The sequence below is a fragment of the Procambarus clarkii genome, chromosome 35 (genome assembly GCF_040958095.1).
Source record: "Procambarus clarkii isolate CNS0578487 chromosome 35, FALCON_Pclarkii_2.0, whole genome shotgun sequence".
NCBI lineage: Eukaryota > Metazoa > Arthropoda > Malacostraca > Decapoda > Cambaridae > Procambarus > Procambarus clarkii.
This window is the reverse complement of record NC_091184.1, coordinates 34959294-34972910: the sequence shown is the minus strand read 5'-3', so window position 1 is coordinate 34972910 and position 13617 is coordinate 34959294. Positions and strand designations below refer to the sequence as shown.

Sequence of the window (13617 nt, the reverse complement as noted above, 5' to 3'; positions counted from 1 at the left end):
TGGTCTACCCGCCGGGTCGGGTTTGGCTTCGACGGCTGTTCTGGTTCCTTCGGGGTTCCCCCTTCCGCCTCTCTCGCGATCGCAGAGTTCGACCCCCGGGGGACTTGCGTCGGTTGCTGCGTCACCGGCTTCCTCTTCGGGTTTTTCGGGGTTCAGTGCCTTGGCGCCTACCCGAGCCCTCGCTCGATGTGTACACGGATGCGTCGTCTCTCGGCTGGGGTTTTGTGACCAGTGCTCACCAGGCCGGCCAGGGGCGTTGGGATCCGTCCTTCCGTCGAGCTCACAGTACGGTGCGGGAGTTCGCGGCAGTGTGGTTTGCTCTGGGGAGGATTCGGGTGGCCCGCGGATCGACGATTCGGCTCCATTCGGACTGCTCTCCGGTGGTTCATTGCCTGAACCGCGGGGGTTCGATGCGGTCCTTGTCTCTTTGGGGTTGGTCGCTTCGGGTGACTCGTCTGCTGAGTTCTCGGGGTTTGGCTCTCCTGGCGGTTCACGTACGGGGCGTGTCCAACGTCTTGGCCGACGCCCTGTCTCGCTTCGTTCCCCTCTCCACGGAGTGGACGGTCGACGACGAGTCCTTCCGTTGGCTTTGCCAGACGTTCGGGCGCCCCGAGGTGGACCTCTTCGCGTCGGCGTGGTCGCGGCGTCTTCCCGTTTATGCGGCGCCCTTCCCCGATTGCGAGGCCGTCGGGGTCGATGCCTTTCGGCTCGACTGGTCGAGGTGGGGGTTCCTGTACCTCTTTCCCCCAGTTCGGCTGTTGCTCCAGGTCCTGACTCGCTTAGAGACTTACCAGGGGAGGGTTGTCCTTCTGGCCCCTTGGTGGCCGGCCCAGCCTTGGTTTCAGGCGCTGGTTGCTCGGTGTCCGAACCCGAGGGTTTTCCCGCGGCTCCGCCTCTTTCAGCAGATCGGGCCGGTACGTCACGTAGCTGGTTCGATCTTCTCCTCGAGTCTTCGCGTATGGTTTTTTTGACTCGAGTCTATCATCATCTCTATGGTGATCAGGTGGCCTCCTTGTTGGTGTCCCACCTGAGGGCTTCTTCTCGGCGGCAGTATGAGGTTTCCTGGCGGTCCTTCCGTTTCTTTTTGCGTCTTCGTCGTGTTAGCTCCTTGTCTGTTCGGGTGGTCTTGTCCTTCCTCTCGTGGTTGTTTCAGGACCGTCATCTTATGCCTAACACTGTCGCTTCGTATCGTGCGGCGCTGGCGGAGCCGCTTCAGCTTGCTTTCGGTATCGATGTTACGTCTGCGCCGTTTCGCAAGCTGTCTCGTGCATTGTTTCACCTCCGGCCTGCTCATGCGTCGCCTGAGCCGTCCTGGTCTTTGGACAGAGTGCTCGCTTTCCTTTCATCTCCTCGTTTCGTTGTGGCCCCTTCGGTCCAGGATTGTTTTTCCAAGGCACTTTTCTTGTTGGCTTTGGCCTCTGGGGGTCGGGTAGGGGAGCTTCATGCTCTCCTCCGGCGCAGGGGTTTCTGCTCTTTTGGTCGTGGTGATAGTTTTGTTCGTTTGCAGCCGTCTCCTTCTTTTCTGGCGAAGAATGAGACTGCTGCGTTCCGGAGGGGTCCATGGGTGGTTGATGCTTGGTTGGTCAGGCCGGGGGTGCATCATGTTTTGTGTCCGGTTGCGGCGCTTCGCCGTTATTTGCGCGCCACAGCTTCTGTGTCCGGGGACGCGCTGTGGGTTGATCCGGTTTCCCTTCTTCCCTGTTCGCGGGTTCGGGTCTCTCAGGTCGTCCGCAGGGTTATTAGGTCTAGCCAGCCTGCGGTCTATCCCCGTGCCCATGACGTTCGTAAGTTCGCGGCTCTTGCTGCCGTCTTTGGGAATATGTCTTGGTCTGATATTCGGGCGCGGGGATTTTGGCGGTCGAACAGGGTCCTGGCTGCTCGTTACCTTGTGAATGTCCCTGGCCCTCGTCGGGCCTGTGTTGCTTTGGGTCGGCGGTTGCAGCCAGTTGTCTCGGCTTCGAGTTGAGGGGTGAGCGACGACCGCCTCCCGGGTAAGTCCCTCTTTTTCTGTCTGTGGGTAGTTAGCTCCGGGGAGCCGACGGGGCTCCCCCCAGAAAACCAGCGTTGAATGTAATGAAACGCCATTTTCTGGGTGAGTCCCGGAGGCTCCCCGGCATCCCTCCCTCCCTCCGGTCGGCGGTTTTTCGCGTTTTTGACATCCAGCCTCAAGAACTGAGGTGTGGGTAGCCGGCGCGGGGGGTCTGGGGCTCCCCCTTCCCCCTCCCGGGGAGGGGGGAGCTGCGCAGACAGCGGCGCGGCAGTGTGTGACGTCACACTAATTTGCTTGTTTTCGGTTGGGGAGTTCTATCCACTAGTTCGGTATTAGGTAGCAATTTTAACCAGAATAGGGGTTTGTTTTGGGGCGCTTACCTTTCTGGGTGCCTGTTCCGGTCGATGGCAGACATAGAATGCTTCCAACTACACGGGGGCTTCTATAGGCCATTGCTCCCCTTGCCTCTCTGAGGGGGCCCGGTTCTGGCCGTGGTCCCCGGTAGGCCTAAGAACTCCATACACATGACTGATGCCAAAGTCTGACATTAGCATATCAGCCTGGGATAGCTCCGGGGAGCCTCCGGGACTCACCCAGAAAATGGCGTTTCATTACATTCAACGCTGGTTTTTTGCTAAATTTACTCTCGCAGATGTTCAAGAGTGCTTTACTGATTAATGCAAAGTTCGATCTATTTGTATATCTTATCTCTGTCGTGTTTAACAGCTGGCTGCCCAGCGGAACATACTGAGGCTACGGAGGATGGGGTCGCAGGAACGCATCATGCAGTGTACCAAGTGTCAGTGTCACTATATGGGGACGCTCGCTGAACACTCGAGAACCCGTGAACATAGTGTAAGTTGAAACCATTATCACCAGATTTCTTCAGATTTGTTTACACCCTTTTGCTCTTAACAAAATAAGAAATAAATACTTTTTTTAATTAAACTGTAAAATATTCATTTACCAGTACATTATTACCCTTGCAATTAGATTTTTAGTGTATGGATTAGCCTAAAGTTCTTGATACACATTTCTCATCTTAAAATATGGCATTTTTACAGTTGTAAATAAATGCTAATTTGTGTTTCAGCTTGTGAGCAACTTCACAAAATGTTCGCTCTGCTCACTCTGGTTTGAGAACAGGATGGAACTGGAGAAGCACCGTCTCTCCTTCCTGCACATGATGGTAAGTTATGGGTTTTCTATCATATAAAATCAGTTTTATTTGTTAGTTTCAAGTAACATTGCCAGTGTAAGACTGTCATTGTTAATAAGTTGTTTTACCCTAAATGTAGGTCAGTGGTTCCGAGTTGATGGGGCGCTACCCTCTTGAGTCGTTTGAGTATTACAAAATTGGGCCATTCCCTAAAAAAAGGTTGGGAACCACAGAATTATTGATATATTCTAAATTCTGTACTTAACTTTTTTCATGGAAAGTATGTTGTTGAAAAACGAGATGACTTGGGACCAATGTAGATTGCAAACGTAAGACTTTTGTAACGCCAACGTTCTGACCTCTGCAGAGTTTGCCGCCTTGCTGTCATGACAGGACTGGCATAGTGCACTTACTAACATAAGCATTTTATATACTGATATATTTGACTTTATGACAGATATAAAACTAGCATGATGTTTAGGTCTTATAAATTTTCAATTGAATCTTAACAGAGGGAGGCTATTATGGAGAAGACAAGGGAGAAGAATGCATTGGAAAGTGCCAAGGAGCCAGAGGAGGAGAAAATTCCCGAATACGGTAATGTGAAAAAGTGGTTATTAATCTTAGGGAAGTAATATATATTGATACCTCAAGTTGATAATCTTGCCTTATGATTTGGCCATTATTTTCTAAACCAAATTGCAGTGGCAGGACTTGTGGAAAATGTTTCAATTTGAGCTTGAGATTCTGATACGGTTATTTTTGTTATCAGTGAATGCTTTGTTGTCTGGTGGTATAATTTACAAACATGATACTGTACTTTGTTATACAATTTTTTTTTAGCCTTCCATGGGGGGATGCTTTGAAGTGTGTCTTATGGAATGCTCAGTCCTTGCACAGCTCTTTAAAGGCATGCAAGAATGAATGGAAATGTGTAGGACCATTACTGCTGGTTTGGAATTGGCGAAACATTTACACTCATGGGACCAATGGGTAGCACAATAACAATTCTTTTACTTTGATTTGCAGAACCTTTCAACAAATTTCATGTTGCTGTAGAGAAGATGAAGAATGAAAACAAGCATGGGTATGTGTTCAATTTGAGTCGTATGCCATTGTACGACCCTGCAAGTCTCACAGGTGAGTTTTTTATTATTATTCAGTTGTATGGCTTAACTTGCCTATTTACATTATTAAAAGTTTAAAGTAATATGAAAATAATTAATAAAGCCCAAACTTTAAAATCATTAACCAGAAAAAATGCAAATGTGCAAAATCGTTAACCTTTTTGCTGCAGTAGCATTTAACACGCTACTGATGGTTGAAATAAGAGTCCCTCAAAATTTGAAAATTTGATTTTATTACTATGCTATTGAAAGTAGAAAGATTTCCAGTTGAAAAAAATGGGTAAAATTTTTTGCAAAAATTGTCTAGGTATTTTTATAGAATTATGGTCCAAGAATTGTATCTAGGCTACAGTATGGTCTTAATAAATAAAATCTACTTTTTCCACAAATGCAACATAGTGTATTTGCCTTGAAATTCAGTGTACTGTTCCATTGAAAATGTAGTGTCCATCCTCCCCTATTATTTTTGTCTTTAAAGGTGTATGTACCGATTTTTGGATTTGCTTTGTGGCATTTGATACCGTCACCAACAGATGGCAGTACTGTACATACCAGATTCAGGAACTTGGCTTGGAAACTTGCTTATAGGCATCTAGACTTTCATAATTGTGTACCATTTTTCTTAAGGTGCATGTAGCTGTCTTTAGCAGCATATGGGTCAATGACAGTATGGTTAAAAAAGGGGTAATCGGGTTTTGAAGAAATGTTAAAATAGTTTAAGAGATGCTGGTAAATAAGCAAGTTGTTTGAAACTGGCTTTGTGGGCAAGCCATTCTTCTATGTGCTGGTTTGGTTCTTATTGTTTAGAGCTGGCATTTTGAGGATTGAATTATCGTATTCCATTTGTTGCCATTGTAAATGCATGTCATTTATCACTTAACATTTTAAGTTTCTATATTTTCACATGGAAATCTTGTATGATATTCAGGGTCAAGAATGTTTATTTTGAGTAAAGATATTGTATATAAATGTTGTTTTCTGTATTTCAGGCTTGAACTTCATAATGAAGAAGTCCCATTTATACTGCAAAATCTGTTCAAACAGATCAATACCATCACCAAAAGAGGCTTTGGATCACTTTTCTTCATTGCAGCATTATGAGAAATATGCTGCTTACCTGAAGGAACAAGAGGTGAGGTGATTTATTTATGTACGTATTATTATTATTATTATTAACACCCATTTCTTACTTTAATTGGGTTGTGACATCCCACCAGAGAAAATACGTGAATAATATTGTAGCTGGAATGGTATTTAACACTGTAAAATGAACTCCTGCAATCATTATATCAAATGTTTATATATAGCATTATGGATTAACTTGGGCTAAGTGATCCACACCATCGTACCACTTGCTTCATAAGGCCAGGTGTACAATGCTCTTGATAAGTTGTCTTTTATAAATATATTGCATGCTCGCATTGCTATGTCCCCATGTGGTCTAGTGGCTAGGATACCTGGCTTTCACCCAGGAGGTCCGGGTTCGATTCCCGGCATGGGAAGAATTAAAGCCTCGTATGGGCCAATAGGCCTTCTGTAGTTACCTTTGTTCTTATGTTCCAACTTCCAGCCTTATCCCTTATCGTATCTCCTCCCCCCCTCCCCCCCCCCCCTTTTTACCTACGTGCACATTCACTATTTGCCCACCTTCCTAGCCTTCCTCCTACTCATTCTTTATAAAATACATACATTCTATGTGGCCAAATGATTTTGCTGTTTGGGACTTTTGCGCTTTGCATTCCCACAACTCGTTTATTTCTCTGTTGTCGAAGTAACCGAGTATTCCCAAATTGTCTATTTCTTCTGCTCCTGCTCCACTATATATTTTTTTGTCAACGTACTTAATGTTCTCAAGCATCTCGATACAATTTTTAACTAGTCAACTACATTGTACTTTCCTTCCTATATAATACAATTTTACAGCACAAACTCTTGCCAATTTCATGCACACTCATCACTTAAGTCCTTCTTTGTTAACTTCATCATGTGTTTGAAGTTCATAAATGTCTTCTCTACAATGAGTTTTATACTCTTTATTTTAAATTTGTCTTGAATGTTGAAAGTACTCAAGTTTCAACATTTTGTAGTGGCTGAAAGCAGTGCATGTAGCATCCACTTTGTGCATCGCTGATCAGTTTCTTGTATTTCTTATAATTTCCTCTACTCGTCAGATCACTTTTCTGCCATGCAATTTGTCCATTATTAGTAAATTAATATTTATAATTTGTACTTTACAATCATTTTTCTATAATTATATTTGTACCGTACCACAATTTTGTGCCTTCTGGCAACTTCTTCACACCCATTTCATTCTGTTTTCCATTTTGTTTATTCATTTCTGTTATTCATAAACACGTGCAGCTTTCCCTCGTCTTACCTTCACTAATGATTTTCACATAATCGGCTGTCATGCAATCTTACTCTTCACCCCATCAGCTGTCGTGCAGCAATACAAATCTACCAGTATCCATTGTATCTACCAATCCAAATGATTGGGTTAATCACTGATAAAAGTGAATCCTTAGTTTTTATCTCTCTTTATTGGCAGGATGTCACTTGGCAGTAGAGTGAAATAGTTTGAAGCATTGCTTGTATTCTTCTTTCAGGAAGCGAAAGAAAAAGCTGCTAGAGAGGAGGAGGAGGAGAAACTTCGGCAGCTCAAGGCTGAAGAAGAAGCTGAAGCTGCCGCGATGGAAAACAAAAATGGCGACAATGTGAACACAGAGGATGAGAATGATGCTGAAGGTGATGCAGGAGACACGGAAGAAGGTGATGCTGATGCAGAAGCAGAGGATGCAGGTGAGGAGCCAGAAGGTGATGAACTTGAAGGTGAAGCAGAAGCTGAAGAAGCCGAAGCAGAAGAAGCTGAAGTAGAAACTGAAGAAGCTGAGGCCGAAGTAGAGGTAGAAGCCGAGGCTGAAGCTGAAGCAGAAGCTGAAGCCGAAAGTGAAGCGATGGACACTAGCTCACCTGCTGGCAAGAGCGAATCAAGGAGGGGCAAAGCAACTAATAAAGTGGCAAGTTTAAGTTTGTTAATTTAAAAAAAAAAGTGCATGTATGCACAATAAAGTCCAACCCATTTTTTCAGGTCTTAAGTGTTAACATAGGCTTCTTACCTACACATTCTTGTATCACTAGGTTTTATGACCCAATTTTACGTCGGCTAAATACGGCAGATTAATCCTTGGAATTTACAGCGTGTGAAATATTGGATATACATATATCCAATATTGAAAGCTTGGATATTTCTTGTGAAATTCAAGATGCACATTAACTATTCAATTTGAAATATGCTGAATCTGCAGATAATTATTTTACATAATCTCGATTTCATAATGGCCTTTTGGAGCCTGTATAATTATGAGATATTGAATGGGGAAGTCTGGTGGCCTTTGTTTGGTACTTTGGTACTTTGTTGCTCCAGGAAATCCAGCAAGACTGGTAGCTTTCAGGTCCAGTGAAGTTGGGAATTATATAAAACACCACACCAACGCTAACATTAGTAGTTAGCAGTGTCGTAATGATCTCGTTGACCCTCATTTGTAATTTCTTCCTTTAGGGGGATACTTTAGAATTGCTAGAGGAAGATGATGATGCCATACTGGACAGTGATGTGGATGATGAAGTCAAAGAATCTTTAACCAAGGGCAAGGCAATGGATGTTGGGTAAGTTACCAGGAGCCTGCTGTTCTACTTTCAGGTGTTGCATATGTTTGTCATTCAAAAAGGCATTTAAGAGTGAAGTTTTATCCAGGTGTATCTCTGGATTATAGACATTTCACACAGAAATCACACTAACGTGATGTATCCAATGAACAAGTCCTCAAGGGCCGTGACGAGGATCCATGACAAACCAGGATTAGTTGTGTAAAATCCTGGTTTGTTCCTCGAAGAGGCTGCGGGATCCAGTAAGTTCAGTAGAACTTCGGTTTCAACTCTCTCTAACCCTGTGGTAGCTCAGTCGATTAAGGCAATGTCTGGGATGCTCCCGGATGCAGGTTCGAATCCTCGTCACAGCCCTTGTGGATTTGTTTATAGACATTTCTCTGAACAAACTCCTCTCCCCCCCAGTTTTCTGGTCTTCGTTGCAAGATTATTACTTCATGTTAATTACTCAATGTTTTGGCCCAAATAGCGTCAGTTGGCGATCGCCAGAAAGGAGAGTATTATGGGTTTTCACTTTCGTTTTCCCGGGCCATTTTTAGTGCCATTACTTATTAACTTACAAATAGAAATGAGCCAGACACAGGAAGTACTAAGTGTGATATGTGGTGGTCATAGCTTAATGGTCAAATAAAATGGTGAAATATCAACAGATGATAAAAGCATGAGGTACATAACTAAGAGGGGAATGAAATTATTAGGGGAAAGTGCCAAACCATTATGACTATGTAGCACATGGAAGGGGTAAGGATAAGGATTTGGGATGGGACAGGAAGTTGGAATGCTCCCCAACCACTGGGACGGTCGGTCCATTATTCATATTCTTTTAAACTAGTGCTAATGAATGGCTACTTCATAACAACCCCTTACTTTTAGTCATCTCTTAATTATAAAATAACTTTATTTCTAAGGGATACATTTGGTTCCAGTGTAATCTACGTTGTTGTAGTACACAACGTTCAATTTTGTACACCAACCAAATGGCATGCGGCTCTATACAGTGTACAATATTATGGGAGTTTCACGGTATTAATCTAAGGCATATCATAAAATCTTTTGAATGTCCCTACACTTTATGGAGCGCCACCCTGCTCCTTATTGTCTGAATTGCGTTGTCCCTCTTACCGTGGTGCATATCCTTGTTGAATGTCCCGACTTCCAGGACGAGCATGTGTCTTGCTTTCCAACCGTCCACCTCAGTCACTTGTCCCTCGATAGAATTCTAGGTGAATCAGATACTTTTGATATCGTTCGCCTTGTGCGTTTTTGTTCTCGTATTGGCATTCTTGGTGATATTTAGCGCCCTCTGATTATTTCGCACTTTGATGGTGCTACATAGCCTTCCCGGTTTGGTGCCTTCTTTTGATAATTACCTTACCTTACCTTTTGAATGTCCCTTGAGAAAGAGCTATAGTATTGAGTCACACGTCTTGGATTCAATATCGAGTCCAAGATGATGACTCAATAATGAGTCGTTATTAAGGCCACACATCTTGTTGGTGAGCTCATAACTGACATTGAAGAATTCTTGGTAAGAAAACAAATGGCCTACTTTCCTTAGTCCTGCACTAGGAATTTGTATAAAATTTGTCTACATTTATAATATTACATTTTGAGTAAAAACCTTGTTAATGGTTCCTGCACACAAGCATTTATATTTATTTGTTTATAGTGATGAGTTACCAGTACTTGAGACGGCTGCTGTCGAGTTGAAAAGTAGGACAAAGGCCAAAGCAAGTAAAGCACAACCTGAGGAGGAAGAGAAAAGTGAAGAGAAGGAAGATACTGCTCAAGCAGTGTCCACCCCCCGTGGCCGGAGAGGACGAGGGCGGGCACGTGGACGAGGTGCCAGGAAGTAGTGTCGAGTAAATATGGCATTTTAAACTGGAACCAAAGTCTGCTGGTGAGTTATTTTAAGTTAAGACTTCTCTTTCTAAGTTTCTTCCTTACCTGCATACCTGGAGAGGGTTCTGGGAGTTGTTCTACTCCCCGAGCCTGGCCTCAGGCCTAGCTCGAATGTTAACCAAGGTTGGTTAAATGTAGGGAATGTAGCCATTGTTTGGGAACGGTTACCCAATTTTTTTCCCCAGTGCTAGCTTCAGTTCGTTAAATGAAACTACAAATGGCAGGCCCTGATATTCTCCAATAACACATTGAAAGCATTAAAGACATCCAATACAAAAAACTGGACATTTGGTTTTTTGTTGAACATTTATAACCTAGTCTATTCATGTATTTTTATAAACTATTTCAAATGATTTATATTTATTACGTACTCATGCTTATTGTACAGGATTGGATTTTCAAGTGATCCAAATTTTTGTAAATGTTATGTTAGACTCGGTCATCATTATGAGTGCTATAATAATTAATAAGATTACAAATGAATAAGGGAGGGGGGGTGGAATTGGCCTATTTAAATTTTTGGTTATATTCAGCAACTAAAATGTATGAAATTCCACGGCAGTTATGTTTATTGGTTGTACTTTATTATATTTGGCTAGATATTTATTTTCATGAGACATGTTTAATACTGTTAGAAAATGGGAATAAACTTTTATTTCCAGTAAAGTTGGAAAGAGCTGAGCTTTAACAATAAAACAGCCTGTGTACACACCAGTGCATGAATGTTTTGCCCCACTGTCGTGCATGAAATGTTTATACTGTACTGTACACACACTGCACATTTTCACAAGTCAGAATGTTCACACACTGAAGTTGGGGGGAAATTACATGGGAACATGTTGGCCATGTTAGGGGCGAGGAAGTCTGACCTGATACTCGTCCCGACCAGTCTCGTCCAGTCAAGCAGTGTGGCAGGAGCTGCCACTAAGATGATATTGCCTAACTATATAAATGATTATTTATTTTTTATTTTTATTGTTGTAGTAGTATTTTAGAGTGTAATGTGACAAATTGATATAATAAAATGTGTGGATCATCGCTATACTCGAAATTATTATGTTTTAGCGATACAATTATTGTAATCATAGAACGATACGTGTCTGCTGTTATTACTGTACATGTGTTTATATGCACAAACTATAGGTGCCATTTTAATGATTTTGTTTATAAATGGCTGAAGATGGGCCTGATGCATAAGACTTTGGCAAACACATGGTACTGTCTAAAACAGCTTTGCTCTTCATTATTTTTTTTTTTTTTTTTTTTTAAGGCCAAGAATTTGTTTATACCAATAATTATTTTTTTGACCAAACCACACTGGAAAGCGAAGACGTTATTTCGGTCCGTCATGGACCGAAGGACGGTCCTTAGGGCATTATCAAGTCGATTAATACTGACTTGATAATGGTCCAGGACGGACCGAAACGTCGTCGTCTCCTTCACTTTCTAGTGTGGTTTGGTCAACAATTTTCAGCCACGTTATTGTGACTCTTCTGCAATTATTTTTTATCTTGGTCTTGTTTTTTAGATTATGTAAACATAAAAAACACAGTAATGGAGATGGCATACAGCTTACTGACTCATGCAAGACTTGTATTTATCCCCAACCAAAATTGCTTAAACGTTACAAGCTGACCACAGCTTGTAACCATGAAGCAAGCAATCCCACCAGGTTATTTATACCGTCACACTACTGCAATTTCAGTGATGTGTGATGCAAAATGGGTGGCTTGTGTAGAAAAATATATTGGTATTTCAAATATCTTAGTACTGGATAAATAATTTGTCCTATATTAATAGTGAATTATTTCATTTTCTTTGCAGTAATCGTGAGGAACCAGCTGTGGAAAGGGCTTCTGATGATTAGTGAGTGCTCTTGGATTTAAAATGGGGTGGGGGGAGGGTACAAGGAGAGAGCAGCTCCAGAAATCTAAATTCATGGTTTAAAATGTACTGGGGGAGTACTTTGTAAGGCGTGTGTAAGGAAGTATTTGAACGAGTAATGCATTTGATGTAAACGAATGCAGTTTTGTTTGCATGTGACTTGGTCAGTGTACCAAAAGAACTCTTAAAGCTTTACTTTTGCTTTTTTATTTCTTGTGAAGTCCAGCTGTACTTTGTATAAAAATAAGTGATAAAGGGTGAATGATTTGAAGCAGTGTACGAGATTTAAATAAGGCACACTCATGCTGTACCATATATATATATATATCGAAGCCTAAGTGTGTAGAACTAGTTCATAATGGTAACTTAGATTTTTACTGCCTGTTTAAGAAAACGTTTAGACGCTCCGAAATTTGTATAATGGTTCGCTACCTATTGTATAACTCATTGTATATCTTTATTTTGTAGCTCCAAAAGGCAGTGCACATGTAATTTATTCAGCTTTTGAAGATTTAGGGTGTTGCAACATTCTCTTGATATAGCCATATATACAGTAGTCAATCCCAAGCAACTATAGTGGTTGAATTTGACTTTTTTATATATACGTACAAGACTTCTTTACCCCTGACTTTTGTTTTGCCGCCACAATTAACTTGGGGTTAAGACTGGAGACACGGAAATTTAATCTTGAGTGGCTATTTTTTTTTTTTTTAACTACAGTACTGTAATAAGAATTTTGGATATATGTACTTTTATTTCATGGATTATTAAAATTAAAATTTATAAACATCCTGCTGTATAATTTTTTTTTTTTTTTTTCCCTAAGTAGGTGTGCCTTTATGTAGGTATATTGTATTTTTGGGGCAAAATTTATGCTCAATCAGTAAGGTGATCGAAAAATACGATTTTGTATTTCATAATTTGTAAACCTACGTTTTTTTATAGCTGTGATTTAGGCATTATTTACAAATTCCTGTGAATGTTTAGCAGGTCCATTCACAATTTTCCAATGTAAAGTGTTACAATTACAATTTTAGTTTTATGTTTAGCATTTTCTATGTATCCTTGTAGTGCCATTGTGTATTGGCACCACCTGATTTTCTTTTATGTAAAATCATACTTTTTCACTGTACTAATTAAATGAAGAAAATTTAATTTCATTCCTTTATCCTTTTGGTATTGTAGATTATCTAATAGAATTTCCAATGAAGTTAAAGGACAAATAATCTGCAAATACTGTATATTAATATACCAAGAAAGTTATATGCTGTAGTTTTCAAATTGGGTGCCAGTAATGCAATATGTAGACCAATGGCTGTTTTGCCGTCCCCCACATGGCCTCTGTCTCTAGGCAAACTGGATAGTTTTTACGATAAAGTGGATTGAATAATGGTGCTCCCCCTGTTTGACGCCTTTTGATAATTTACTTGCTTTTCTAATATGTTAGGATAACAAACTGCATATTATTAAATGTGACCTCTATTCCCGTGATCCTCTGCCCATCCTATTGGCAAGTGGTTCCTTGGTGAGAAGGGGGGCCTTGTACGCCCTTGTGTGCCCCTATGCCCTACGGGATTGAAGAATGTAAACCAAGTGAACCACATCAACGAAGAAAACTTATAACGCAAATAAGTTGTTTTATTTGGTTAGGGAAAGATTTAAAGTAAGAACTGTTCACAGTTTTCAACCACGTTCCAACAACGACAGTGCTGCTGAGGTAAGTTTAAAAGTTTTGTCCCGAGGGGCAAGTTTATTGGGTAGCGCCACTCATCCTGTTAGTGGACACTGCCATAGTAGCATGTACAACACTCCCCAATAGGAAGCAAACCCAGTGGGTTCATCTTGTCAATTGTACCCCAGACACAGCTGCGACTTGCTTAACTGTCTCA

General features: G+C 41.6%; 1 protein-coding gene and 1 non-coding gene across 5 annotated transcripts in view; both read left to right on the top strand.

Moving 5' to 3' along the window:
- The window catches only part of LOC123768437 (zinc finger protein on ecdysone puffs), a 35867-nt gene extending 22984 nt beyond the window's left edge, over positions 1–12883 (top strand). For all 4 annotated transcript variants that reach the window (XM_069336309.1, XM_045758980.2, XM_045758977.2 and 1 more), the window contains 9 exons: positions 2717–2845; positions 3084–3179; positions 3662–3746; positions 4179–4289; positions 5266–5408; positions 6883–7293; positions 7836–7942; positions 9612–9842; positions 11669–12883. In XM_069336309.1, coding sequence (XP_069192410.1) covers positions 2717–2845; positions 3084–3179; positions 3662–3746; positions 4179–4289; positions 5266–5408; positions 6883–7293; positions 7836–7942; positions 9612–9798 — 1269 coding nt within the window. In that variant the 3' untranslated portion in view covers positions 9799–9842; positions 11669–12883. The remainder of the gene's footprint in view (positions 1–2716; positions 2846–3083; positions 3180–3661; positions 3747–4178; positions 4290–5265; positions 5409–6882; positions 7294–7835; positions 7943–9611; positions 9843–11668) is intronic.
- Positions 5706–5778, top strand: TRNAE-UUC (transfer RNA glutamic acid (anticodon UUC)). The gene has a single exon. It is a non-coding gene; the product is annotated as a tRNA-Glu (tRNA).
- Positions 12884–13617: the final 734 nt, after the last annotated feature.